Genomic DNA, 24,884 nt, shown 5'->3' with positions numbered 1-24,884 from the left:
GTCTACCAGTGCTGTTACAACGCTGGTTACTCTAATTAATAGCTATACCTACTTACATATATTACATTTAAGGAATGTTGTATGCAAGAAAAAATTGAGAATAAAAAATTGAAAAAAAAAGTTGTCCTGCCATCATTTTTTGGGACTAAGGTCTAAGTTTGAATAATCCCCTACTCTCAATGCATATGAAAGAAATTAAAAAAAAAAAATAGAAAAATAAAAGAAATCAACCACCTTAGTTGGTATTTTGACAGGGTAATTAGTAATGAGTTCTAGAAAATAAATTATTGTCAGATCGGTTAGTTAGAACTCACACAATATACAATTTAATTCCATAAAAGCAATTAATATACACCAACATCTTAGTTGGCATTGCAAATAACATGCTACGCTTATCTTTTTTAACAATTGGGCAAATATAATTTTAGCCCCCCTTTTTGGATTTTTTTTTTTTTTGGCATAAATACTTTTTAATTTTGTTGAAAATTTTCACTATACATGTATAGTTTATCATTATTCATTTTTGTTTCACATAAATCAGTCTAGGAAAACTTTGACATGTGTCGTTTTAGGTGTTTTTAGAAGTCAAGCTCTTAGTTATTTAAAAGACCAAAAAAAAAAAAAAAACATTTTATATATTTGATTTAACAAATTGAAACTTTTAATCTGTTTATTTATTTGTAATAATCCATTTATTATTTAAATTTATTTCAAATAGCAATCGATTATGAATGGACATACTGTGAAAATTAAGAAATGGGTAGCCATGTTATATCTAGCTAGCTCCATCTGACAAAGATCCCTATCTTTACTATCTTTAAAAACAAATAAATAAAATAAAATAAAATAAACCTCTACTTGATTACTTCTATATATATGTAGACGTTCAATCCAAAACCAAAAAATAAAGATTGTTCGATTGATTAAGGCAAAAGAATGAGTGTCAACCTAGCTATGAGTCAATCTCATAATAAATGGCCAACTTTTTCTCCGCAACCAATCGCCAAATCAATAATCCCATCTCCAAAGTTCTTCATGTCCTCTGCTCTTCACTTTAGCACCAAGTATACTTTCTTTCATCTCATATCTCTCTTAATCATATTCATTTATTTCTAATGTATGCCATTTATATATATATATATATATATAGTCTCTATGCCATATATATATATATATATATATATATGTATAAAGTCAGTTTGTCATTAGATTTTCATAATGGATTTTCTATCATGATTTCACTAATTAGTTTTTACATCATTTTCAATTTTTTTAAAAGTTGAAATTTAAAAATATATTTAAAATTTTATATAAGTTTAGTAAAATATTAAAATTTTAGAATTTTAAAGTAAATAATGTATAAATTCATATAAATTTCAAATATATCTTTAAATTTTAATCATTAAAAAGATCTAATAGCTGATAAATAAAATATTAATAAAAAATCTATTAGTATGTTATGATGAAATTTAATTATCTATATATAAATATAATATTTTATCTATTATCTATCTTTATATAAGCAAATGCTAAAGATTCCACAAATTCCAAGATTTTAGATTTTGGTTTTGGATGTAAATATGTAAATGTTATGTACATGTATTAATGAAATTTAATCATCTATATATAAATATAATATTTTATCTATTATCTATCTTTATATAAGCAAATGCTCAAGATTCCACAAATTCCAAGATTTTAGATTTTGGTTTTGGATATAAATATGTACATGTTATATACATGTATTAATTATTTTATTTAATTAAAAACGCAAAAAAAAAAAAAAAAATCGGCTGAAAAATATGGATATTTAATATATATTAAAATTAGTTTTTTTTAATATATATGGTAAAATATCAATCATTTGATGTATTTTAAAAGATCAAAAATAGTAAATAATTAAAAGAATAAACTAAAAAAATAAAATAAATCTTTTTTTATACATTTTTTTATGTTGTTGTAAAAGAGAAAAAAATAAGTTAAATTGTTAATTTTTTAAAAAAATACCCTTTTTTTTTTCTTTTTCTTGTATATTATGGCTATACACTTAATACATATTTTAAACATTTCTCTTCCACAATTGCATATTTTTCCATGCAAATGAAATCAAAATGAAAAACATTAAGTTTTTTAAAAAATATGTAGGTATGCACATTATACACGCACTATTGGTAAATTTACTAATTTACTAATTAGGCCATATATCGCGTATCTAATCAACACATGAAGTATAGGTCCTACAACATTATTTACATGAGGTTCGTTTGATTAGATTTTTCTGTCCAACAATTGCATGTAAGATTTTTTATTTTTTAAGTCCAAATGCTTTTTTCAATTCACAATTAATAATGCTATCAAATTTGTTAATCAAATAATATGGTAAATCAAGTATTAAAATTTAAATCAGATTTGTTTTCTATTTATTTATCCATATTTATATTATATTAATATTTTATTGATAATATATTAATAGCATGTCATTTTGTAAAGGTGTTTGATAAAAAATTTAATACCTATAACTCATTGTATTTTAAATCAAGTAATAATAATGCTATAGGTAATAAAATGTTCACTAAATTTATTTACCAAATAAAATATGTTAAAATATTATTAGTTATCATATTTATATAGCCTAATTATAAAAAGGTAAACCCTTAAATAGATAAGTGAATTAAAAAAAAATTAAATGCTGTCACATCATTTTGTAAATAAATTTAGTGAACATTTGGTAAACTAGCATTTTGATCAAGTAAATGATGCGAATGCAAATCCACCCGAACCCGCTGGGGGACCCGATACAGATGAAGACCAGACCAATCACTAGAGCTCAAGCTAAGAGGTTTAGGGATCACCTTGCTGCCTTTATCCAGGGCATAATCCATTCTCAAGAGGGCATGTCTATTCCCGAAGAATCAAGACCTGTTTTGAGCATACAAGTGGTGGAAGCCGATACGGGCTCGGGTAATGGTTTCGATACTTTTTAGGAGTCCGGGCAACATGAATTGGTTCCAATGCTTCATGGATTCAATACGTATCTCTAGGAGGATATGGAATTAAGTTAAGGCAGCTTCAAAACCATTCAAAAGAGGGGTGTGTGCATAAGGAGGAATTTGGCTGGATTTTTGCTGTTTTCTTGCTGGTTTTACTATATTTTGCTAAGTTGGCTTTTTCTCTTTCTTCCAAGCAAGGGAAATGTGTGAGGCTTCATGGTCAGATTATTTGGCATCCTAAAAAGCATATTGAAACTAATTTGGAGCTCCAATTGGTCAAAGAGTGGTCAAAATCAACTTAGTCAAAAGCTAGTATTTTAATTTCCTAATTTGATTCTACTTTTTGTTTTAGAAAATTACCATTACTTTTTAGTTTTTATTTATTCATTTGCTGGAAAAATAAGTTTAAGAAAGTTATTATTTTATTATTTTCATTGTAAATTAATTAATTTCTAATTCAAAATAAAGGAATTAATTAATCCAAATTAGATTAGGAAAGGAATGAGAACTTCGGCCACCATAGGAAACCACTTTGTATGGTCAGTTTTCCCTTTTGATTTTAGGGTTTTATTTTGTGACTTTATAGCCTATTTAAACGCTTATTTTTCAATAAGAATCAAGCTTGAATTTTATACAGAAATTAATTTGTGAGATTAAATTCTCTTTGAACACCTAAAATACCATTAGAGAGTGAGTGTTTTAGTTTGACTTTTCAATAGGAATTCCATCACCTATTGTAGCATCTTTGATATCCCAAGGTTTCTAATCACAGGTTGGTTAGTGTAACACCTTGTCCCAAACCACATCGGAATTCGTGCACGTTGACCGAGGTTGATCATTGACCGAGTGGGTCAAAAGTTGACTTTTTATTCCAGTTGAAATTTTAAGTTGACCAGGGTTTCATGGCGAAGTGCATGATGTCCCGAGTTCGTAGACTAGTAGCACGTCGAAAACGGAGCTACGGTTTGAAAGTTATGGGCAAAACAAGTCGTGGTGCAAACTGTCCAAAAGGTGCTGGGAGTTGACTTTTTATCGTTGTATAATTTTTCTTTGACTTTTGTATGGTTGTAAAGTACTTGTTGATACAAGTTCATAGACTAGCAGCACGCTTAAATCGGACATCTGGTTAAAAAGTTATAGGCGTATGAAGTTTGTCGGTACCGTAATATTTTATTATATCTGGCTTAAGTGCACAGTAATGCCACGTGTCGACACCTGATTGGTCCACGTGGGTGAACAGTATCATCCATGGTGGCTTTTATTTGGCAAAAATGACAGGAAAGAGAGAGAAAGAGAGAGAGGAGAGAGAGAGGGAGAGAGAAAAACTACCGACCGCCGGAATCGTCACATTTTCCGGCCGATCCTTGCTGCACGCGCCGGCCAGATGGGACCCCCTCCCCATTTCTGGCCAAACCCTAAAATCTTAGGACCGTCGGTCGCCGGACGTGCCCAGATCGAGCCGGCGAAGCTCGATGGCGATTTTCCCCTCCACCGCCGGCCACCGCCGTTTGACCCATTTTCGGCCATTTTCAGGCCACACGCGCCAGCCACCCCTCACCACTTCCTCATTTCCGGCCAGCGCACCAAATTTCACGGCCACCGGACCTCCGACGCACCGGGATCGGAGCATTTTTCCGGCGAGGCGCCGAAAACCTTCAAACCCCGATTTCTTCGCCGTCCGGCCTCCATTTGCCTCATCGCCGGTCCCGTTGGAACCCTCTCCCCTTGATCTACAAAAGCCCCAAAAATCTCAGCCATCGGCCACCGCACGCGCCGCCGCAGGCGACGGTTGCCGGTGACCGCGGCGGCTCACCGAAAATCATTGTTCCGGCGAGTACCCAATTGCACCGCCGGTCCCTCTCTACTGATTCCGGCCCCCTGAATCCAAATCCGGGGTCCTTTTTCGGCAATTCGCGACGGATTGAGAGGATCGAAGAGTTGAATCCTGAAAGCTTTCCGACGAGATTCCGGCCACCACCGGTCCGATATCCGGGAAGTAAAACCGGATTTGTAATCCTCGTCGCTCAAGCTTCGATTCGGTATATTACTCGTCAACTTTGGTTGTCGTTTGTGTTCGCTCCCCTGGTACCCATTTGGGAGTTACCTAATTAAAATATTAATATTTTTGGTTTGGTATATTGTGGATGTTTTAGGTACACGTGTGAGTAGTGGAATCGATCCTGCGGAGGATCTTGATTGAAATACGTGCTTAAGGTGAGTGACCCACCTTCAAATTAATTTCGGGAATTAAATTTGTGAATATTTGGTGTGAATTGAATATTTGAAATTTATATTCTATGTGTCAAATGTTTAATTGATTTATTGTGGAAATTATTGGTGGATTTATTTTGATTAAAGAAAATATGCATCATATAAATTTATGCCTTGTGAAAATTATTTTATGGTATTGAGAATTGTGGAATTCAATTATATATGAAATTCTTGTGGTTTTAACATTATTTTGGGCATGATTTGATTTTCAAATATTTCAAGGAAAATATTTGTTTATGTTGGTGACTTCAATTTTTTATAAGTATGCCCATGGAATGTTATGTGATTTAATTTATTATATTTCAAAAATATTTATACTATTGGAAAAATTTGAATATTTAATTTGGTGGATTTGAGAGCTGGTGGATTTGAAAATTTCGGTATTTATGCGATGAATTTATGACGATGATTATAAAAGGAATTGTGGGAAATTTACGGGTTTAATTGGATGGAATAAACCCATTATGTTATGGACAATTTGAGATTTTGAGATATAAAATAAATATGTGGATTTTATGATTTTTAGATGCACTATACACGTACTGTTGTTCTGTTTATATGTGATATGGTTAGTGTGCACACGGATGTGATTAGCGCGCAGGTGGGTGTGAGTAACGCGTAGGTGATTTTGTGGGGTTGTCCTGTGTTTGCCGTCGGATGAGGGTAGGCCGCCCCTCCATGGCCGGGACACCTGTTTGCAGCGGCGCTGTGGGATGCCAAGCGACCGTATGCCGGTTTCTCTCTATAACCTCCTGTCTGGTGGTACCTTGGAACACTGGGTTTCAGAACTGGGATTTTAAAATAAATATTTTGAAATTGTATTGGAATTAAGAATATAATTAATACTGTTTTTGGTATTTATTTGAATGGGGATTTTAAATTGGTTTAATTTTCCCTTTACTTAATTATTCAATAAATTAAATTCTTTTAATTATAAATTTTGGATGCTTGACTTATTATATTTTATTTGATATTTAGTGGATAAATTGATGTCTTGGTTTTCGGGGATTACGAATAAAGGGTTTTGTGAAAATGTTTTAAAAGGGAAACTTTTCCAACTGAGAGAATTGTAAGGGTTTTGAGAGAAATTATTATTTCCAATTAATTATTATTTATCTACTTAATTATCGTGGTATTATAATTGTATAGTACATAGGGTCACTCACTGAGATGATTAGCATCTCATATTTTTAAATTCCGTTCCTCTAGGTACCAGGTTGTGTCGGTATTCATCCGGAGCGGACTTGATCTTGATCACTGTCTTAGTTCGAGAAGTACCCTCTTCTTCATTTATTGAAATTGTAATATTTCTTTCATCCATGTTGTATTCTATACTTAGTAGTACTTCATGAAGCTCTGTATACTGTCTCGGACATTTATGTATTATTTATGTACTGAGTTATTGTTATTCTTTTGGAGTGCTGTAAATTTGTGGAATCAACTTGTAGTATTGTGGGAGGAATATAGAAGTGTTTTTTCAGTGCAGGAAATTGTGGTAAGTCCAACCCTTAGAGGAGGTTCTGTCGGATTTTCCATTGGACGGTCTGGTAGGGTTTCCCTGGGATCAGGGGTTGTCTAGGGTTCCAGTGAGGAATTTTGGATGGGTCCTGACAGTTAGGGATTGAAGTGACCACTAAAACTTGAACATAATTAGATCCAGGCTAATATAATACAGTTTTAGGAGTATGTCGTCCTAGTTTCGTATCATTTGGTATCAAAGTCAAATTTTGTTCAGGTTTGATCTATTTTTATTTGATTTGTTTGTTGTTGTTTTATTCTGAAATTTTAGCATTAGGCTAAGGTTGCATCCATCCCATACATGTTTTGTATCTTAAAAAAAAAAAAAAAATATTCATTCCTAGTTGAATTAGGATTTCCTAGTTTTATCGTATTTTTGTTTCCTAGTTTGTTGGTTATCTTTCATTATTATTCTTGTTAATTTTGGTTCTTGTTAAATTTTATTTGCTGTTTTAGTCTTAAATATTTGCATTCATATATTCAAAAAAAAAAAAAAAAAGAAGAAGAAGGGTTTGCGGCAACATATAAAAAAAAAAAAAAAAACTGCACTTTGTCTTTGTTGGAGGCCACGAGTTTGGTGGATTTTTGGTGTGGAATTGCAAATTTTGGTGCTGATCTAATGTAGTTATTTTATGTTCTTTGAGTTAAAAAAAAATAAAAGAAGGAAAAGTCGAATAAAAAAAAAAACTTTCGGTTTGTTGAATTTGGTGTTTGCTGGAAATTTCTTTGAACTGCTGCATTGTTGACTCTTTGTTACATATTTGGAGTTGTTGGAGAATTATTTTTGCTGCTGGATATTTGGATTTTGGGTGCTTAAATTATTTGGATAAAATTAGATAAAGGAATTGATACAAAACTTGAATTACAAGAACAACAACCAACACTATTCTATATTTTTATTCGATTTGATTCTTGTTTAAGTTTGAAATTTCTTTCCTAAATTTTATTCTTGAATCCTTAATCTCTTACCATCTGGTCCAGTCCTTAAAAATTCAAAATTTTCTCATTGATTTGCCTTATTTTGCCTAGAAAAGCCGAAAACTAGGATTTGTTAAATTCATCGGTATTGCTTACTTTTTGCTGCTGTTTTGTTGATAAGTTTAATTAAAACATACTTGTGATCTAATTGATGTTTTGGGGGTGTTTTAATTAGAACTTTGAGATAATTCATTGAGTGGAAAAAGACAAGAGTGTGTGAGCTTAAAAAAGGGTAAAAACCAAAAACTAGTGTGAAAACATGAGTATCGAGACCTTGTTTGAGTGAAACACATGAGGGAGTGAATTTGGTGAGGTCTTATTTTATTTTTGTATTATTTATACTAACATGGCAGATTCAAGGGTGAGAAGAGGAGATCCACCTTTACGAATTAATGAAGAAGAGTCCGTAGCATTCCATGGCGATTCCCGAGCTTCAGGGAATGGTGAGCAAACGGACATGAGGGTTGTCTTGGAGCAACTACAGTGGATGAATACTCAATTTGACCGTTTAAATCAAATGATAGACAGGTTAGAAACATCCCAAGGATTGTCGAATATAAGGTTAGATGCTCATGGAGGACGAGGTCGAGGTCGAGGTTGAGGAGGCCAAGGGTGACCAAGAGAGGAATTCGGGGAAGCAACTTTGGAGATGACTTGGATGAGGGGTTTGATGAAATTTTTGAATCTTAAGAAAGGCCAATCTGTGGGAGACAAGCAAGGAATGAAGATGATGATATAGGGAATATCAAGGTAAACATTCCACCTTTCATGGGAAAAAGTGATCCGGAGGCATATTTGGAATGCGAGGAGAGAATAGAGATGATTTTTGATTGTCATAATTATTCAGAGGCCAAGAAGGTGAAGTTGGCAGTAATGGAGTTTGATCATTATGCATTGCAATGGTGGACCAATGAGCAAAACACCTGAAGGAGAGTTGGCGATGACTTGATCACTACATGATGACAAATGAAAGGAGTCATGAGGAAGCGATTTGTACCATCACATTATCATAGGTTGCTGCATCAAAGGCTTCAATCCCTATCTCAAGGAAGTAGGTCCGTAGAGGATTATTAAAGGAGATGGAGATGCTTATGATGAGGTTAAACATGAATGCGGATAGAGAAGCAACCATGGCAAGATTCCTTGGTGGCTTGAATCGTGAGATAGCCAACCAACTAGAATTGCAACAATATGTGGAATTGGAGGAGATGTTACATGTGGCTATTAAATTGAAGCATCAATTCAAGAGGAGTGGTGTAGGCTCACGGTTTGGAGGAGTTTCCATTAGCGGAAGATCAATTCCAAGTGGCTGACGAAACAATCCAACCTATGGAAGCAAGCCAAAGCTGAAGGTGGGAGAAGAAAGCACAAATCGGCCAAGAAAAGAACTTAAGGCCGAATCTGTCCAAGCACATAAAAATGAGGTAAAATATGATCCTAAACCTTCAAGATCAAGAGAAATTATTTGTTTTAAGTGCTAAGGATGAGGACACATCACTAGCCAATGCCCGAAAAGAAGGATCATGGTGTTAAAAGGCAATGGTGAGTTAAAGTCAGAAAGTAAAGAAAGTAAGTGTGAAACCGAGCAAGAGGAGGAGGAGGAAGAGCTTGAAGGTGAAACCAAAACTTTGAATGCTTCCCATGTTGAATTAAGCTTGGTTTCTAGGAGAGTGCCTGTAACGGCCCAGTCCACCCGCATCAAAATATTGTCCGTTTTGGGGTATTTCAGGCCGTAGCCCCCCTCACGGTTTTAAAAGGCCTCTTGAAGGGAAAGGTATCCACACGCTTATAAGCCATGCTTCGTTCCCCTTTCCAACCGATGTGGGATGTTACAATCCTCCCCCCTTGGGGCCCAGTGTCCTCGCTGGCACACCGATCAGGGTACTGGCTCTGATACCACTGTAACGGCCCAGTCCACCCGCATCAAGATATTGTCCGCTTTGGGGTATTCCAGGCCGTAGGCCCCCTCATGGTTTTAAAAGGCCTCTTGAAGGGAAAGGTATCCACACGCTTATAAGCCATGCTTCGTTCCCCTTTCCAACCGATGTGAGATGTTATAGTGCCGGCTGCATACAAAGATGAAGATGAATTTCAAAGAGAGAACATCTTCCACACCCACTGTGAGATCCAAGGTAAGATTTGTAGCATGATTATTGATAATGGAAGTTGTTGTAACATTGTGGTTGATAAATTAGGCTTAAAAACTATTAAACATCTAGAACCATATAGATTACAATGGCTAAATGATAGTGGTGAGATGAAAGTAAATAAATAAGCAAAAGTAAAATTCATCATTGATAAATATGTGGATGTGGTTTTGTGTGATGTTGTGCCTATGCATGCGGGACATATTTTACTTGGTAGGCCTTGGCAATTTGATAGAGATGCTATTCATTATGGTAGAGAGAATAGTATTGTTTTTAGATTTAAAGGTAAAAAGGTCAAGATGCAGGCATTAACTCCTAAAGAGGTGTACAAAGATCAAATTCAAATACAACAAAGGAGGATAGGCGAACAACTCAAGGAATAGTATGGCCCCCTTGGCAACAACACCCATCCAAGGAGTCCAAGCCGCGTAAGACCAACCAGGTAAGTGTTCTAAAACCCAACTTGAGTGGAAAAACCAAGAGAAGGCCGAAATTGGAATGAAAAAAAATGAGAAACCCAAGAGCTATAGCAAGAAACCTGTGAGTGAGGAAAAGTATGTTATGGCTAAGAGAGAGAGAGAGAGAGAGAGAGGGAGAGAGAGAAAGAAAGGAAAATGTGGTTGCCGATGCATTATCACGAAGGTATGTTCTCTTTTCTACCTTAGATTCTAGATTGCTTAGTTTTGAACAATTAAAGGAACTTTATGAGGATGATAATGACTTTGGAGAAATATTTAGAATCTGTTTGAAACATGGATTTAATAAATTTTACATATTTGAGGGCATTTGTTTAAGGAAAACAAACTTTGTGTGCCTAATTGTAGCATTAGGGAGTTATTAGTTCGGAAAGGTCATGGGGGTGATTTAATGGGACCCTTTGGTGTTTTTAAAATTTTATCCTTTCTGCAAGAACATTTTTATTGGCTTAACATGAAGAGAGATGTTGAGAGAATATATGAAAGGTGCTTGAAATGCTGAAAGACCAAGTCCACGTTGAAGCCGCATAGACTATACCATCCTTTGCCAATTCCTTCTCATCCTTGGGTAGATTTGTCTATGGATTTTATTCTTGATTTGCCTAGGTCAAGGATAGGTAAGGATTCAATTTTTTTTGTTGTGGATAGATTTTCTAAGATGGCACATTTGATTGCATGTAATAAAACTGATGATGCATCTAATGTTGCTAATTTATTTTTCAAAGAAATTGTGAGGTTACATGGAATGGCTAGGACTGTTGTTTCAGACAGGGTTGCTAAGTTCTTAAGTTATTTTTGGAAAACTTTGTGGGCCAAGTTAGGTACTAACCTGTTGTTTTCAACTACTTATCATCCAAAAACTAATGGACAAACCTAAGTAGAAATAGGACTTTGTATGCATTGTTGAGAGCATTAATTAGTAAAAATTTGAGAACTTGGGAAGATTGTTTGTCATATGTTGAATTTTCTTATAATAGGTCTTTACATTCAACAACTAAATTTACTCCTTTTGACATTGTTTATGGTTTTAATCCTTTGACTCTATTAGATCTAACACCTTTACCTTTAAGTGAACGTGCTAATCTAGATAACAAACAAAAATTTGATTTTGTAAAGCAGATTCATGAGAAGACTAAGGCAAATATTGAACGGAGGATTAAGCAATATGCAAGAAATGCTAACCAAGGCTGAAAACAGGTTGTCTTTGAACGTGGGGATTGAGGAAGGAGAGTTTTCTCGAACAATGGAAATCAAAATTGATGCCTAGAGGAGATGAACCTTTTCAAGTTTTGGAGCAGATAAATGACAATGCCTACAAATTTGATTTACAGGGTGAGTATAATGTTAGTGCTACATTCAATGTTGCTAATTTGTATCCTTTTATTGCAGGTGATGACTTTGATTTGAGGGCAAATCCTTTTCAAGAGGAGGGGAATGATGCGAATGCGAATCCACCCTAGCCCCCACAACAGACAACCCGCTAGGTATCGACCCGATACGGATGAAGATAGGGCCAATCACTAGAGCTTAAGCTAAGAGGTTTAGGGATCACCTTGCTGCCTTTATCCAGGGCATATTCCATTCTCAACAGGGCATGTCTATTCTCAAAGAGCTAAGACCTGTTTGAGCATACAAGTGGTGGTAGTCAATACGGGCCCAGGTAACAGTTTTGGTACTTTTTTGGAGTCTAGGCAGCATGAATTGGTTCCAATGCTTCATGGATTCAATACATATGTCTAAGAGGATAAGGAATCAAGTAAAGGCAGCTTCAAAACCATTCAAAAGAGGGGTGTGCACATAAGCAGGAATTTGGCCGGTTTTTTGCTGTTTTCTTGCTGACTTTACTATATTTTGCTGAGTTGGCTTTTTCTCTTTCTTCCAAGCAAGGGAAACGTGTGGGACTTCATGGTCAGCTTATTTGGCATCTTAAAAAGCATATTGAAGCTGATTTGGAGCTTCAATTGGTCAAAGAGTGGTCAAAGTCAACTTAGTCAAAAAGCTAGTATTTTAGTTTCCTAATTTGATTCTACTTTTTGTTTTAGGAAATTACCATTACTTTTTGGTTTTTCTTTATTCATTTGCTGGAAAAATATTATTTTATTATTTTTATTGTAAATTAATTAATTCCTAATTCAAAATAAATAAATTAATTAATCCAAATTAAATTAGGAAAGGAGTGAGAATTTCGGCCACCATAGGAAACCACTTTGTATGGCCAGTTTTCCCTTTTGATTTTAGGGTTTTATTTTGTGACTTTGTAGCCTATTTAAAGGCTTATTTTTCAATAAGAATCAAGTTTGAATTTTATACAAAAATTAATTTGTGAGATTGAATTCTCTTTGTTCTCTTTGAACACTTAAAATACCATTAGAAAGTAAGTGTTTTAGTTTGATTTATTAATAGGACTTCCATCACCTATTGTGGAGTTTTCGATATACCAAGGTTTCTAGTCACAGGTTGGTTAGGGGTTGAAGTCATCATTAAAACTTGAACATAATTAGATCCAGACTAATATAATACGGATTTAGGAGCAGATCGTTCTAGATTCATATCAGTAAAAGTATGTCATTTTGTAATGTGTTTTGTAAATAATTTGGTGCCTATAGCACTAAGTATTTTTAAATCAAGTAAAGGTAATTAGACTCTTGAAATTAATGTTTATACAAATTTTAAATAGTAAAAACTTGTTTGTAAGGTACAAATGTCCCAAATTTTTATAATTTCCACAAGTTTTGTTTCAAACCATTTTTATAAAACTATTTCAAAATTTAGAACTTTAAAATTCAAAGTATTTTAAAAAATAAAGAAAGAAAAGAGATATATAGTTTGATTCTTGGAATTAATGTTTATATAAATTTAAAATTGTCAAAACTTATTTATCAGGTTATACATGTTAATGTTGGTTTCTTGGTTATATACCTTCAATAGTAAGAGAAGTTAATGTTTTCACCAAAAAAGTTGACTTTCTGTAGTCTCCTTAACAATAACCTAGCTAATCGATTGTACATTTTTTAAACTTCTTATTATTATTTTTTATATTGGAGGTGGGATTCTTATTTTTTTCACTTAAAACATTATATATATATATATATATAAGGATACACACCTATCCTCCAACTTTGTGTCTATATTTAATAAGAAATTAAGATATTCTAACTTGATAAAACTTTTATATAAAATCATCAGGATCTTTTTTATTAATCTTTGTATTGCTGCTAAAATTTAAAAAGGCATATATAATTAACGTTGTAATAACCTAATTATTGAAGTTAATAACAACAACTTAATTTTGATTGACTTTTCTTTTACACAATGTGCATCTATGCAATATGTCATTAATTACACCGTCAATATGTAAAAAGAGAATTCTTATATTAACACATCCTCATGATTTTTTTTATCAAAATTTCACTATTTAGCTGTTGGATTATTTGAAAAGTTGATATGTAAATTATTTTTTAGATTTAAATGAGCACAAATAAGATTCAATTTGTCCTCCTGATTTTAATACATCATCCCAACTCACTTAAACAACCTGACATTTTTAAATCTTAGACAACCAAACATTTTAAATCTTAGTCCTTAAAACAAGCTCAATGACTAAAAATAAAAATTTTGATTTTTTCATAAAAATATTATGATAAGAAACTAATTGATATATATATATATATATATCTATATATATAGTAGTTCTATGCTGTGGACCACATCTAAGCCGATGCTTTTTGGAAAAGCCAATATTTTTTTCTAAAAAACCAAAAAACGTTGGCTTAGGTGTGATCCGCATGTAGACCGATTAGCATAATAGAATTTTCCTATATATATATATATATATATATGATATAATAAGTTATACGTCTACTTACATATATTACATTTAAGGAATGTTGTATACAAGAAAAAATTGAGAATAAAAAAAAAAAAAAAAAGTTGTCCTGCCATCATTTTTTCGGACTAAGGTCTAAGTTTGAATAATCCCCTACTCTCAATAGATATGAAAGAAATAAAAATAAATAAAATAGAAAAATAAAAGAAATCAAGCACCTTTGTTGGTATTTTGACAGGGTAATTAGTAACGAGTTCTAGAAAATAAATTATTGTCAGATCGGTTGGTTAGAACTCACACAATAATTCCAGAAAAGCAAATTATTCATACACGCCAACATCTTAGTGGGTATTTCAAATAACATGCCACGCTCATCTTTTTTACAAGTGGGCAAATATAATTTTAGCTCCCCTTTTTGTAATTTTATTTTATTTTATTTATTTATTATTATTATTATTTTTGGCATAAGTACGTTTTTATTTTGTTGAAAATTTTCACTATATATATTGTTTATCATCCTTCATTTTTGTTTCACTCAAATCTGTCTAGGAAAATTTTGACATGTGTCGTTTTAGGTGTTTTTAGATGTCAAACTATTAGTTATTTAAAAGAAAAAAAAAACCATTTTATATATTTGATTTAACAAAATGAAACTTTTAATCTTTTTATTTATTTCCATTTATTATTTAAATTTATTTCAAATAGCAAGCAATTATGAATGGACATACTGTGAAAATTAAGAAATGGGTGTCCATGTTGTATATCTAGCTAAGTCGCTGTGACAAAGACCCCTATCTTTAATATCTTTAAAAATAAATATATAAAATAAAATAAACTTGTACTCGATTACTTCTATATATATGTAGAGTGAAGGCGTGTCGGTTCCATCCAAAACCAAAAGAGAAAGATTATTCCATTGATTAAGGCAAAGGAATGAGTGTCAAACTAGCTATGAGTCAATCTCTTAATAAATGGCCAACTTTTTCTCCGCAACCAATCGTCACATCAATAATCCCATCTCCAAAGTTCTTCATGTCCTCCGCTCTTCACTTTAGCACCAAGTATACTTTCTTTCATCTCGTATCTGTCTTAATCATATTCATTTATATCTAATCTATGTCATATATATATATATATAGTGTCTATGCGAGATATATATATATATATATATAGTCAGTCTATCATTAAATTGTCATAATGGATTTTCTATCATGATTTCACTAATTAGTTTTTACATCTTTTTCAATTTTTTTAAAAATTGAGATTTTAAAAATATATTTAAAATTTTATATAAGTTTAATAAAATATTAAAATTTTAAGATCTTAAAGTAAATAATGTATAAACTTATATAAATTTTAAATATATCTTTAAATTTTAGTTATCGAAAAAATCTAATAGTTGATAAATAAAATATTGATAAAAAATCTACTAGGATACTCTAATGAAATTTAATCATCTATATATAAATACAATATTTTATCTATTATCTATCTTTATATAAGCAAATGCTAAAGATTCCACAAATTCCAAGATTTTAGATTTAAGTTTGAAAAAAAAATAAAATTGTCAGTGCATCAAAGCAAATATTCTACTTTTTTTATTTTTATTTTTTTGGGTCAAAATTACTGTGGAGGGGAGGAAGATGTCCAAACCTAGAATCTCGAAGTGTATCTATCCTCGGGGGTTTTGTAGGGGCATACGAGTACATTCTTCATTAGCTCATGATAGTGGCAATGTGCACAAGAAAAACAAGCATATTTTTCATTGTGCATGTAATTAGCGGTATATATAATTAGTTGATTAAGTATGTTGCTAATTTGGTTGAATATATTATGTTTTATAGGGAGGCAGAAATTGAGAAAGACCTTAACCAACATAAGTCCTCGAGGTCCAAAGAGAAATGATCTTGTAGCTCTAGCTCCACCAAAGGAAAATTTCGATGAAATTTTCAAGTCCATGGAAGGTTAGGCTAGGGAAAATATTTTACCATTGTTGAAACCAGCCAAGGAATGTTGGCAACCTCAAGATTTCCTTCCAGACGCTTCATCAGATGGCTTCCATGACCAACTCAAGACAACTTCAAGAAAGAACTAAGGAAATACCTGACGAATACTTTGTGGTCCTTATTAGGAATATGATCACTGAAGAAGCACCACCGAGCTACCATTCACGCATAAATGGAATGGAGATATTCCATGACAAGACCGGGGTTGATGAAACTCCTTGGGCTATTTGGGCAAGAGGCTTGAGTGCTGAAGAAAACAGGCATGGTGATCTCCTTAACAAGTATCTCTATCTCTCTGGTCGAGTTGATATGAAGCAAGTTGAGACTACCATTCAATATCTTATTGCTGCTGGACTGGTAAGTATTACAGTTTATATACCTCTTTGTAAGCTTGCTTATAACGTAACAATAAAATTATTTTCATATTTCATGCACTAATTAGCTGATACTATGATCCCTCAACACACACACACACACACACGAATTTTTCTTTTTTTTTTTCGCTAGAAAATTTTTTAAAAAATATATGTTGCTCAAAAAATTATAAATCCAATTCCATAATGTTGTACCCATTTTTCTAAGCATCCCTGCAAAAAATCTCATCAAAATTCGATGTCTTGCACTAATTAGCTGATACTATGATCCCTCAACACACACACACACACACACACGCACACACAGACACACACACATGGGCGCACAAGCACAAGCGCACACACACGCGCGCGCACACACATACACACACACACATACACTTTACCCAACGCTGCATCCCAAAACATATTTTGGATGTGGTCGGACAACATATCTGAGATTCTGTTGCCCTGTTAGAATGGAATTATATTATATTATACATAATTGCTAAATTTTAAAATTGTCTACCTATATATAGGATGTGGGCATGGTAAATAATCCATACCTATGGACCATATACATGTCCTTCCAAGAAAGGCAAACGGCTATAATTCATGGAAACACAGCCTGGCTGGCCAGGCAGCATGGAGATGCAACTCTTGCCCAAATATGTGGGACTATTGCTGCCGACGAGAAGCGCCATGAAAGTGCTTATACCAAAATGGCCGGGAAGCTTTTCGAGCTAGATCCGAATGGGATGCTCATTGCCTTAGCATATATGATGAGAAGGAGAATCGAGATGCCTTCTCATTTAATATATGATGGGTGTGATGATCATCTCTGCAAGCATTTGACCCAAGTTGTCACACGCACGGGGGTGTTTAATTTGTCCGAACATAAAGCCATGTTGGAGCATTTGGTGAGTAAATGGAAAGTTGAGAAGCCCACTAGGCTTTCTAGTGAAGGGCGAGAAGCTCATGATTATGTTTGTGGGTTAGTTCAGAGGATTACAAGGTTGGAAGAAATAGGTCTCTCTAAGGCTACCAAAGAAGCTCCCACGGTCTCTTTCAGTTGGATTTTCAATAGAAAAGCCTAGCTCATGGATTTTACGATATATATATAAATATATATATATATATATATATAATAAGCCTTTTGCATACAATTTATGTCAGGACCCGTCCAAGATTTCTCCTTGAAACCCTAGACAAGCCTTGATTCCAGGAAAATACCACCGAACCTTCCAACAGAAAATCCTACAGCACCTCCCCTAAGGGTAGGACTAACCAAAAATTTCCTGCACTGAAAACACACTTCTAAAATTCATCCCCTTATTCCTCCCACAATACTACAAATTGATTCCACAAATTTACAGCACTTCAAAGAATAACAGCAACTCAATGCATAAATAATAACTACACGTCCAATACAATATACAGAGCATTATACAATAAATGTGGAATTAATACAATGACAGATAAGGAAGCAATACAAGATGGAGAGGAAAGAGGGAAGAAGACTCTCGGCAATGAACTGGGACGTCGGGCTCGCCCCGGACGATCAACGTCTCCCAACCTGGACCTAGGGGAACGAAATTTAAAAACATGAGATGCTAATCATCTCAGTGAATGACCCTATCTACTGAACACCTTTTATATTAATAACATAACAAATAAAGAAATTTAATTAATATCAACAATTAAATAAATAAATAATAATAACAATTGAAGTAATATTTTCTCTCAAAACCCTCACTATTCACTCTTTTGGAAATGTTCCCCTTTTAAAACATTTTCACAAAACCCGATATTCGTATTTCCCGAAAACCAAGGGATCAATTAATTTAATAAACAAGATATAAATACCCCAAATATAAATAAAATATAATAAGTAATTTTTTGAACACTTTGGGGTTTGAAATTTCTATCCGAAAGTTTATACTTGACGCATCATACCATATACCAGTGATGCCCTTCGATACCCAGCGTCCCGAGCACCGACTGGCGGGAGATTAAAGAGAGAAACTTGCATACGGCACTTCGGCGTCCCGACAGTACCGCTGCTGAAACCGTCATCCCGGCCAAGGAGGGGGGTGGCTGATGCGCAATATATAAGACTTGCCTGCCCTCGGTCCAATGGCAACTCACGGGAGACATAATACTTGTGCGCTAACCACATATACACCGGAACACCAATACTATATGAGTGTGTCTAAAATAATTATTAATTTAATTATTACCGTACCGATTTTCGAAAAATTACCGTGGAAAATATACCAGTTTTCATATTTACCATCCCCCATATTTTCCTTTAACATACACGGTACGAAACCATCGATAACAATATAAAAATAATTTTTCTCGTAACACGAGGTCCAACAAATAATATTCCACCGACATAATTATAAAATTTAAACCACCAATTAAACAAATAATTTCCTTAAAATATTTAAACCAATTATGCCCAAAAAATAATATAAAAATCCAGACACAATTAATTTACGAAAATAGCTTGCTCATGTGTAATAAATACAATTAAATCACAATAATAAAAATCAGGGATTTCTTAATAACCCAAAAATTCCATTTAGCACCAATAAACATACACATACTTATAAAATAATATTTTTCCATAATTATAATTAAATTTCACCACATGAGCATAATTGCAGATATCAATTAAACACCAAATATATATAATTAATTACCCCAAAACATTTTTAAAGGTGGGTCACTCACCTGGAGCACGCAATTAACCTAAGATCCTCCATGGGATCAATTCCATGACTCACCCGTGCTCCTAGAACAACAACATTACACATCTCAAATAAATTAGTATTTTATTCGGGTAAATAATACCCGGTACCCCGGGGGTCTAACACAAACGTTAACCAAAATTGACAAATTATATGTCTATGGAAAGCTTGTGAGATGAGGATCACATTACCGACCTCCATTGAGTTCAATTCGACCAGCGGTGGCCGAAATTTGGCCGGAAAGCTTCGGCCGATTTTGATCCCTTCGTATCTTGCAAATCAACAGGAGTTGAGTTAATTGGAGCTCAGAATCGGAATCAGAGGGTCCAAATTAGTGGGAAAGGACCGGTTGCACGACCGGTGGCTGCCGAAAAACCGGCAAACCAGCGACACACCGGCCGCTTGCGTTGGAGGCCGATCCCGGCGCGTCCACTGACCATTCGGCAGAAGATTTGGCCGCCGGTGTCACCCAGCCACGGACTTTCATGTCGGCCGGTGCGTGGATCCTTCCGGTGGCCGGTGAGAACAAAAACGGTGAGGCCGAGAGGGAGGAAGGAAAGGAAAAGAAGAAGAAAGAAGAAGAAAGAAGAAGAAGAAGAAGAGGCTCGGGTGTTTTCCCACGTGGGTGGGGGAAAAGAAAAAAAAGAAAAAAGAAAAGAAAAAGAAAAAGAAATAAAAAGAAATAAATTAAAAATAATTAAATAATATTAAAAATAATATTATTACATAAAATAACAATAAAATAATATGATATTAAACACAATTGACATGTGACATCTCAACATGGTGACACATGGTCATATTTATTAAGTCACACGTGGCACATCGTTACACGTTTAAAAATAATTAAAATAATACAGTATTTGAAAAACTCTACAGGTCCATAACTTTCAACCCACATGTCCAAATCGGACGTGCCGCTAGTCTACGGACTCATATCGACGAGTACTTCACAACCATGCATGAGTCAAAGCTCAACTTTGCATGAATAAAAAATCAACTCCGGCATCCCTTGGACAGTTTGGACCTCAACTTGTTTTGCTCATAACTTTCAAACCGCATCTCCGTTTTCAACGTGCTACTAGTCTACGAACGCGTGCCAACGTGTACTTCGTAACGGTACCTCAGTCAACCTACAATTCCATCCAAATCAAAAAGTCAACTTTTGACCTCTTCGGTCAACGATCAAAGTCAACGGTCAATGGTCAACCTCGATCAAAATTGAAAAACTTCCGTTGTACTTTGGGACGGGGTGTTACAATTTATCTCCTTATGGCTTAACAAGATATTAGCTATATAATATTTATATAACAAATTGTGTGCGTGTTTTTTGTTTTAAGCCCTAATATTAAATAGTATATTATTTGAGATATATCCTATAATATATTGTTTGATGATATGAAGGATATAAACATTTATTATTGTAAAATTATATATTTATTTATTATATATGTCTACGGGATTGCCATTTAAAAGATGCCTATGTCGGCTTATGTGCCAAGTAGTACCATCATCAAATCCAACCTTTATCAGTGTGTAATAATTAAGCATTCGTTACATCGACCTTCTTTATTTGGTATTTCTAATAAGAGATCTATTAGCCTATATATAAAAGTTCAAATGTCTTTCTCCTATTCCTTTTTGAGGTTTATCTATTTAATACTCCTTCAATTTGTACTTTTATTTTTATTTTTATTTTTTGGTAATATTTCCTTGAATTTATACTTTTGGGGATACAAAACATAGTTATGTGTTTCAGCCACAACAAAAAAAAAAAAAAAAAAAAAAAAAAACATAGTTATGTGGGAAGCCAGTGCTACTGCCACGGGTGGAGAAAATCTTGCATGAGTCAGTGCTACCACATCAGATCATATCTTTCCCACTAATTTGTTGCCATCTGTTCAATCACTTACCACCTCGTGAAGACATTTGCCTTATTAAATACATTATCCAGCTCACCATTTTTCTATTGAAAAAGTAAAATTTTAATTAAAAATATTTATTCGTAACGTTTCTTATTTCAGTCTTTGGCTTTCCTCCATGGTTAGTTAGAGCTGCAGCTTGAAAATATCTCTTCTTCTGGAGTCATCTTGCTGGTAATTCAACCCAGAAAGCATTACTAAAACTTTGGTTTGGTGAAGGGGATTCATTTTTAGCTTTGTTGCTTCTCTTGTAGAAGTTTCTTCTTCAACTTAATTGATAATTTCTGTTTGTCTAATCTCAAATTTAATTGATAACTTTTTTGTAAAAGCAATAAAACAAGATCATAATCTCTAGAGCAGACTATTCGCGCAGATACAATCAAATTTAAAATCATCTAAAATAGAAACTCCAAAAAAATAAAAAACAAAAAAAAAATTCCCAAATCCTGTAAATCCGAAAAGAAATTTATAAAAATAAAAACAAAGGAAAATACAGACCAGCTACGTAATCTGTGGACCAAGGAGAGATATGACTGATGGAGCTCGATTATTTATTGTGCGTTACAAAAGGAATTCTACCAAAGAGAATCCGAAGCTTACAAGAACAGGAACTGGATTCTGCAGCACAGCTTGTGGCAAGGTACAATGGTTCAGCTGAATCTCCAGAGGTACAAACTCTTATCTTCTGAGTTTTTCCTAATCTTCCAGAGTGCTTTAGTTAGCGGCCTTGAATAATGTGTTTACATTATTTCTTCTCAACTAAAATTACAATCCTTATTAGTGAAATACAAAGATCTTCCTCTGTTTTCCAAGAATTATAATATTACATATCTTTCTTCTACTCATTAATTTCAAATTTTTTGAATGTTGCACGTACAGTTCTTTAACTTTGACAAAATTTTAATCCTTGGGTAATGGAAGTAGCAATCTTGAATTTATAATTAGTTTTGAGAACGGATATTACAATAAATAATCAGTAATTCATTTTAGAAATATAAGATGGAAAGATAGAGAAGAAGATTATAGCCAAATTTCAATATTTCCAACATTTGGAACTGGGATGTAATTTCCATAGCAGTGCGTCATTAGTTTTTCCTAAAAAATAAAGAAGCTTGGTGCATTGTTTTCCACACCTTTTCCTTGTACAGCCGGGCTGCCTCACCTTTTTATTTTTATTTTTATTTTTTTATAAATTTATTAGTATTATTATTATTATTATTGTTATTTTTTGCTTCCTGCAGATTATTAAATGGATATCTCAAATAATCAAGGATGGTGACTCCAGAGATCTTCCCCATTATGTAAACTACTTGCTTGTATGCTTGGGCATATTTTGTAGACAAGTTTTTTGGAGCTTGCTTTTGTATGTACTTCCTTTCTTAAGTCCCTTTAGCGGTCTAGTGCGGTCACTTGTCTGGGCTTTAAATTTGTATGGTTTTAGGAACCAGTCGGGATATGATTATGACCTTTCTCACCTTCTCATTCTAATGTAGAGAACAAAAACTCCCGACTTAGTTCCTGAGGATGCGGACCCGATTTGGATCAAAAGTTTGCAAAGCATTACTACACCATCTGCAGTGAAGCAGCGTTTTAATGGCATTATGATAAGAATCTCTGACCACATTGGAGATCCAAGCATTGGCCCCATCTTGCTTCTGGGGAAGCATTGATGTCTTTTGGTACCATCTGGCTCCATAGGAGTCAACCAACCGTGGGGGTCCAGCCTTTTCTCCTAAAGGCCTATGTCCATTAGGGTTTTAAATATTAGAAAGCATTATAAATGCTTAATTTCAGTCTTGTATTAAATAACACATATTAGAAACAACACAAGTTTATTGAAACTGTGAAAGAGAATTTTAAAAAACTTTGTTTGTGTATAAATTTCATAGTAAATAATACATCTTTTTTTTATTTAAATTTTCATACTTTTTCCTTCTTTTTGTTTTTGTGTTGGTTTGTGTGCTTTTCGTGATCAAAAGATCATAACACCAACTCTTCAATCTAATCCACCGAGTCAACCCAATACTGGGGTAAATATGGTCATCCTCTGGCATATGGTTGTTAGTGTCAGTGTTATTCATTACATGACATATCATTTCAAACCAAAAAAAAAAAAAAAAAAAAAAAAAAAATAGCTAGTAAACCCTAGGTGTGTTGCAAATTGCAAATTTGCAACACTTCTTCGGATACACGATATGTTTTATGAGAAGGTTGATAATTGATGTTGCTGAAAATGAAATGATTAATTAAAATATGAAACATTTGATTGTTTAGAGAGTAGCTATGCTCAACTCAAGCAACTCCTATAGGTTTTTTGCATGACTAATTTCACGTGATAATAGCTAACAAATTAAATAAGTGGACCGATTTAATGGAAAAATATAGTTTAGAGGGGGTAGTAAGAAATTTTTTTTTTTTTTTTTGGGGTGTTTTATGGGGTAGAGCAGAAAACATGGTTGTTATATTCATGTTTAAGATTAAGCGCAGGCACCGAAAGTTATCGTATGGCTACATTCTTAAATGTCGTCAAATTTTTTATCCTCTTTCCCTTATTATTATTATTATTATTATTTATTATTATTATTATTTTAATGAATTCATGAATTCAACAATCTTATTTGTGATCCTTGCATACCTAAACCTTCCCAAATAGCATATTATCTGATGTATACTCAAAGTTAGTAACCTGTTGCATATACATTATCATTACAGGATGCAAATAGGCTGCGGAAGAGAGATCGAATAAGAACCGTGTCAAATAATGAACCTCGTCCTTCTTCCATCACCAACAGCGAACCAAAAGATGCTTATCAGATGCCATTTACGGATTCAGATTCTGAGTAGATTCAGTCTTTGGAGTTGATGAATCCCGAAACCAAACATCAAAACGCTTGTTTACAGAGATTTCTCAAATACTAATATATAATTATTGAAAGGCATGATTGTTTGCTTATGTGTTAGATGATGTACTTTCTATACCCCTGTTGTTTGTTCAATCTAATTGCATGTCTTAATAGATAATCAAGTACAGCAGCTGGACCTAATCACCGGGACAATGTCCAAATATCATAGATAGTTAAATATGGAAATGACAAAAATATGTATCGTTATGTACACGTATTAATTATTTTGTTTATTTGAAAATGCAAAAAAAAAAAAAAATAAATAATAATAATAATAAAATAAAATTCGGCCAAAAAATACAAAAATGGAACGTTCATTAATTTGATAAATATTTATATAATACATTATATAAATTATAATTTATAAAATACGAAATGAAAAATATGGATATTTAATACATATTAAAATTAGTTTTTTTTTATATATATGATAAAAATATAAATATTAGTAAGATAATAATCATTTGATGTATTTAAAAAGTAAAAAAATGATTAAATGAAAAAAATAAAAAAAATAAAAAAAATATTTTTGCATACATGTTTTTATGTTGTAAAAGAGAAAAAAAAATAATCGAAATTATAATTTTTCCAAAAATACGTGTAACTTGTATACTACGGCTATATGTTTAATATAATTTTAAACTTTTCCTTTCCAAAAATTATATATTTTCCGTATATATGAAATCGTATGAACAACAAATTTTTTTTCAAAAATATGTATGTATGCGTAATTTTTTT

General features: G+C 33.2%; 1 protein-coding gene and 1 pseudogene across 1 annotated transcript; both read left to right on the top strand.

Moving 5' to 3' along the window:
• Positions 1 to 16,133: 16,133 nt before the first annotated feature.
• On the top strand, positions 16,134 to 17,662 carry LOC107405920 (acyl-[acyl-carrier-protein] desaturase, chloroplastic-like; annotated as a pseudogene).
• Positions 17,663 to 21,741: 4,079 nt separating this feature from the next.
• LOC107405922 (uncharacterized) lies at positions 21,742 to 22,924 on the top strand. The gene is made up of 3 exons (XM_048474759.2): positions 21,742 to 21,911; positions 22,485 to 22,544; positions 22,737 to 22,924. The coding sequence occupies exons 1-3, from the start codon at positions 21,780 to 21,782 to the stop codon at positions 22,911 to 22,913; spliced, it is 369 nt and encodes a 122-aa protein (XP_048330716.2). The 5' UTR covers positions 21,742 to 21,779; the 3' UTR covers positions 22,914 to 22,924.
• Positions 22,925 to 24,884: the final 1,960 nt, after the last annotated feature.

This window comes from Ziziphus jujuba, chromosome 2, assembly GCF_031755915.1.
Source record: "Ziziphus jujuba cultivar Dongzao chromosome 2, ASM3175591v1".
NCBI classification, from domain to species: Eukaryota; Viridiplantae; Streptophyta; class Magnoliopsida; order Rosales; family Rhamnaceae; genus Ziziphus; species Ziziphus jujuba.
The sequence above is the reverse complement of the archived record's forward strand: the minus strand, read 5'-3'. Positions and strand labels throughout refer to the sequence as shown.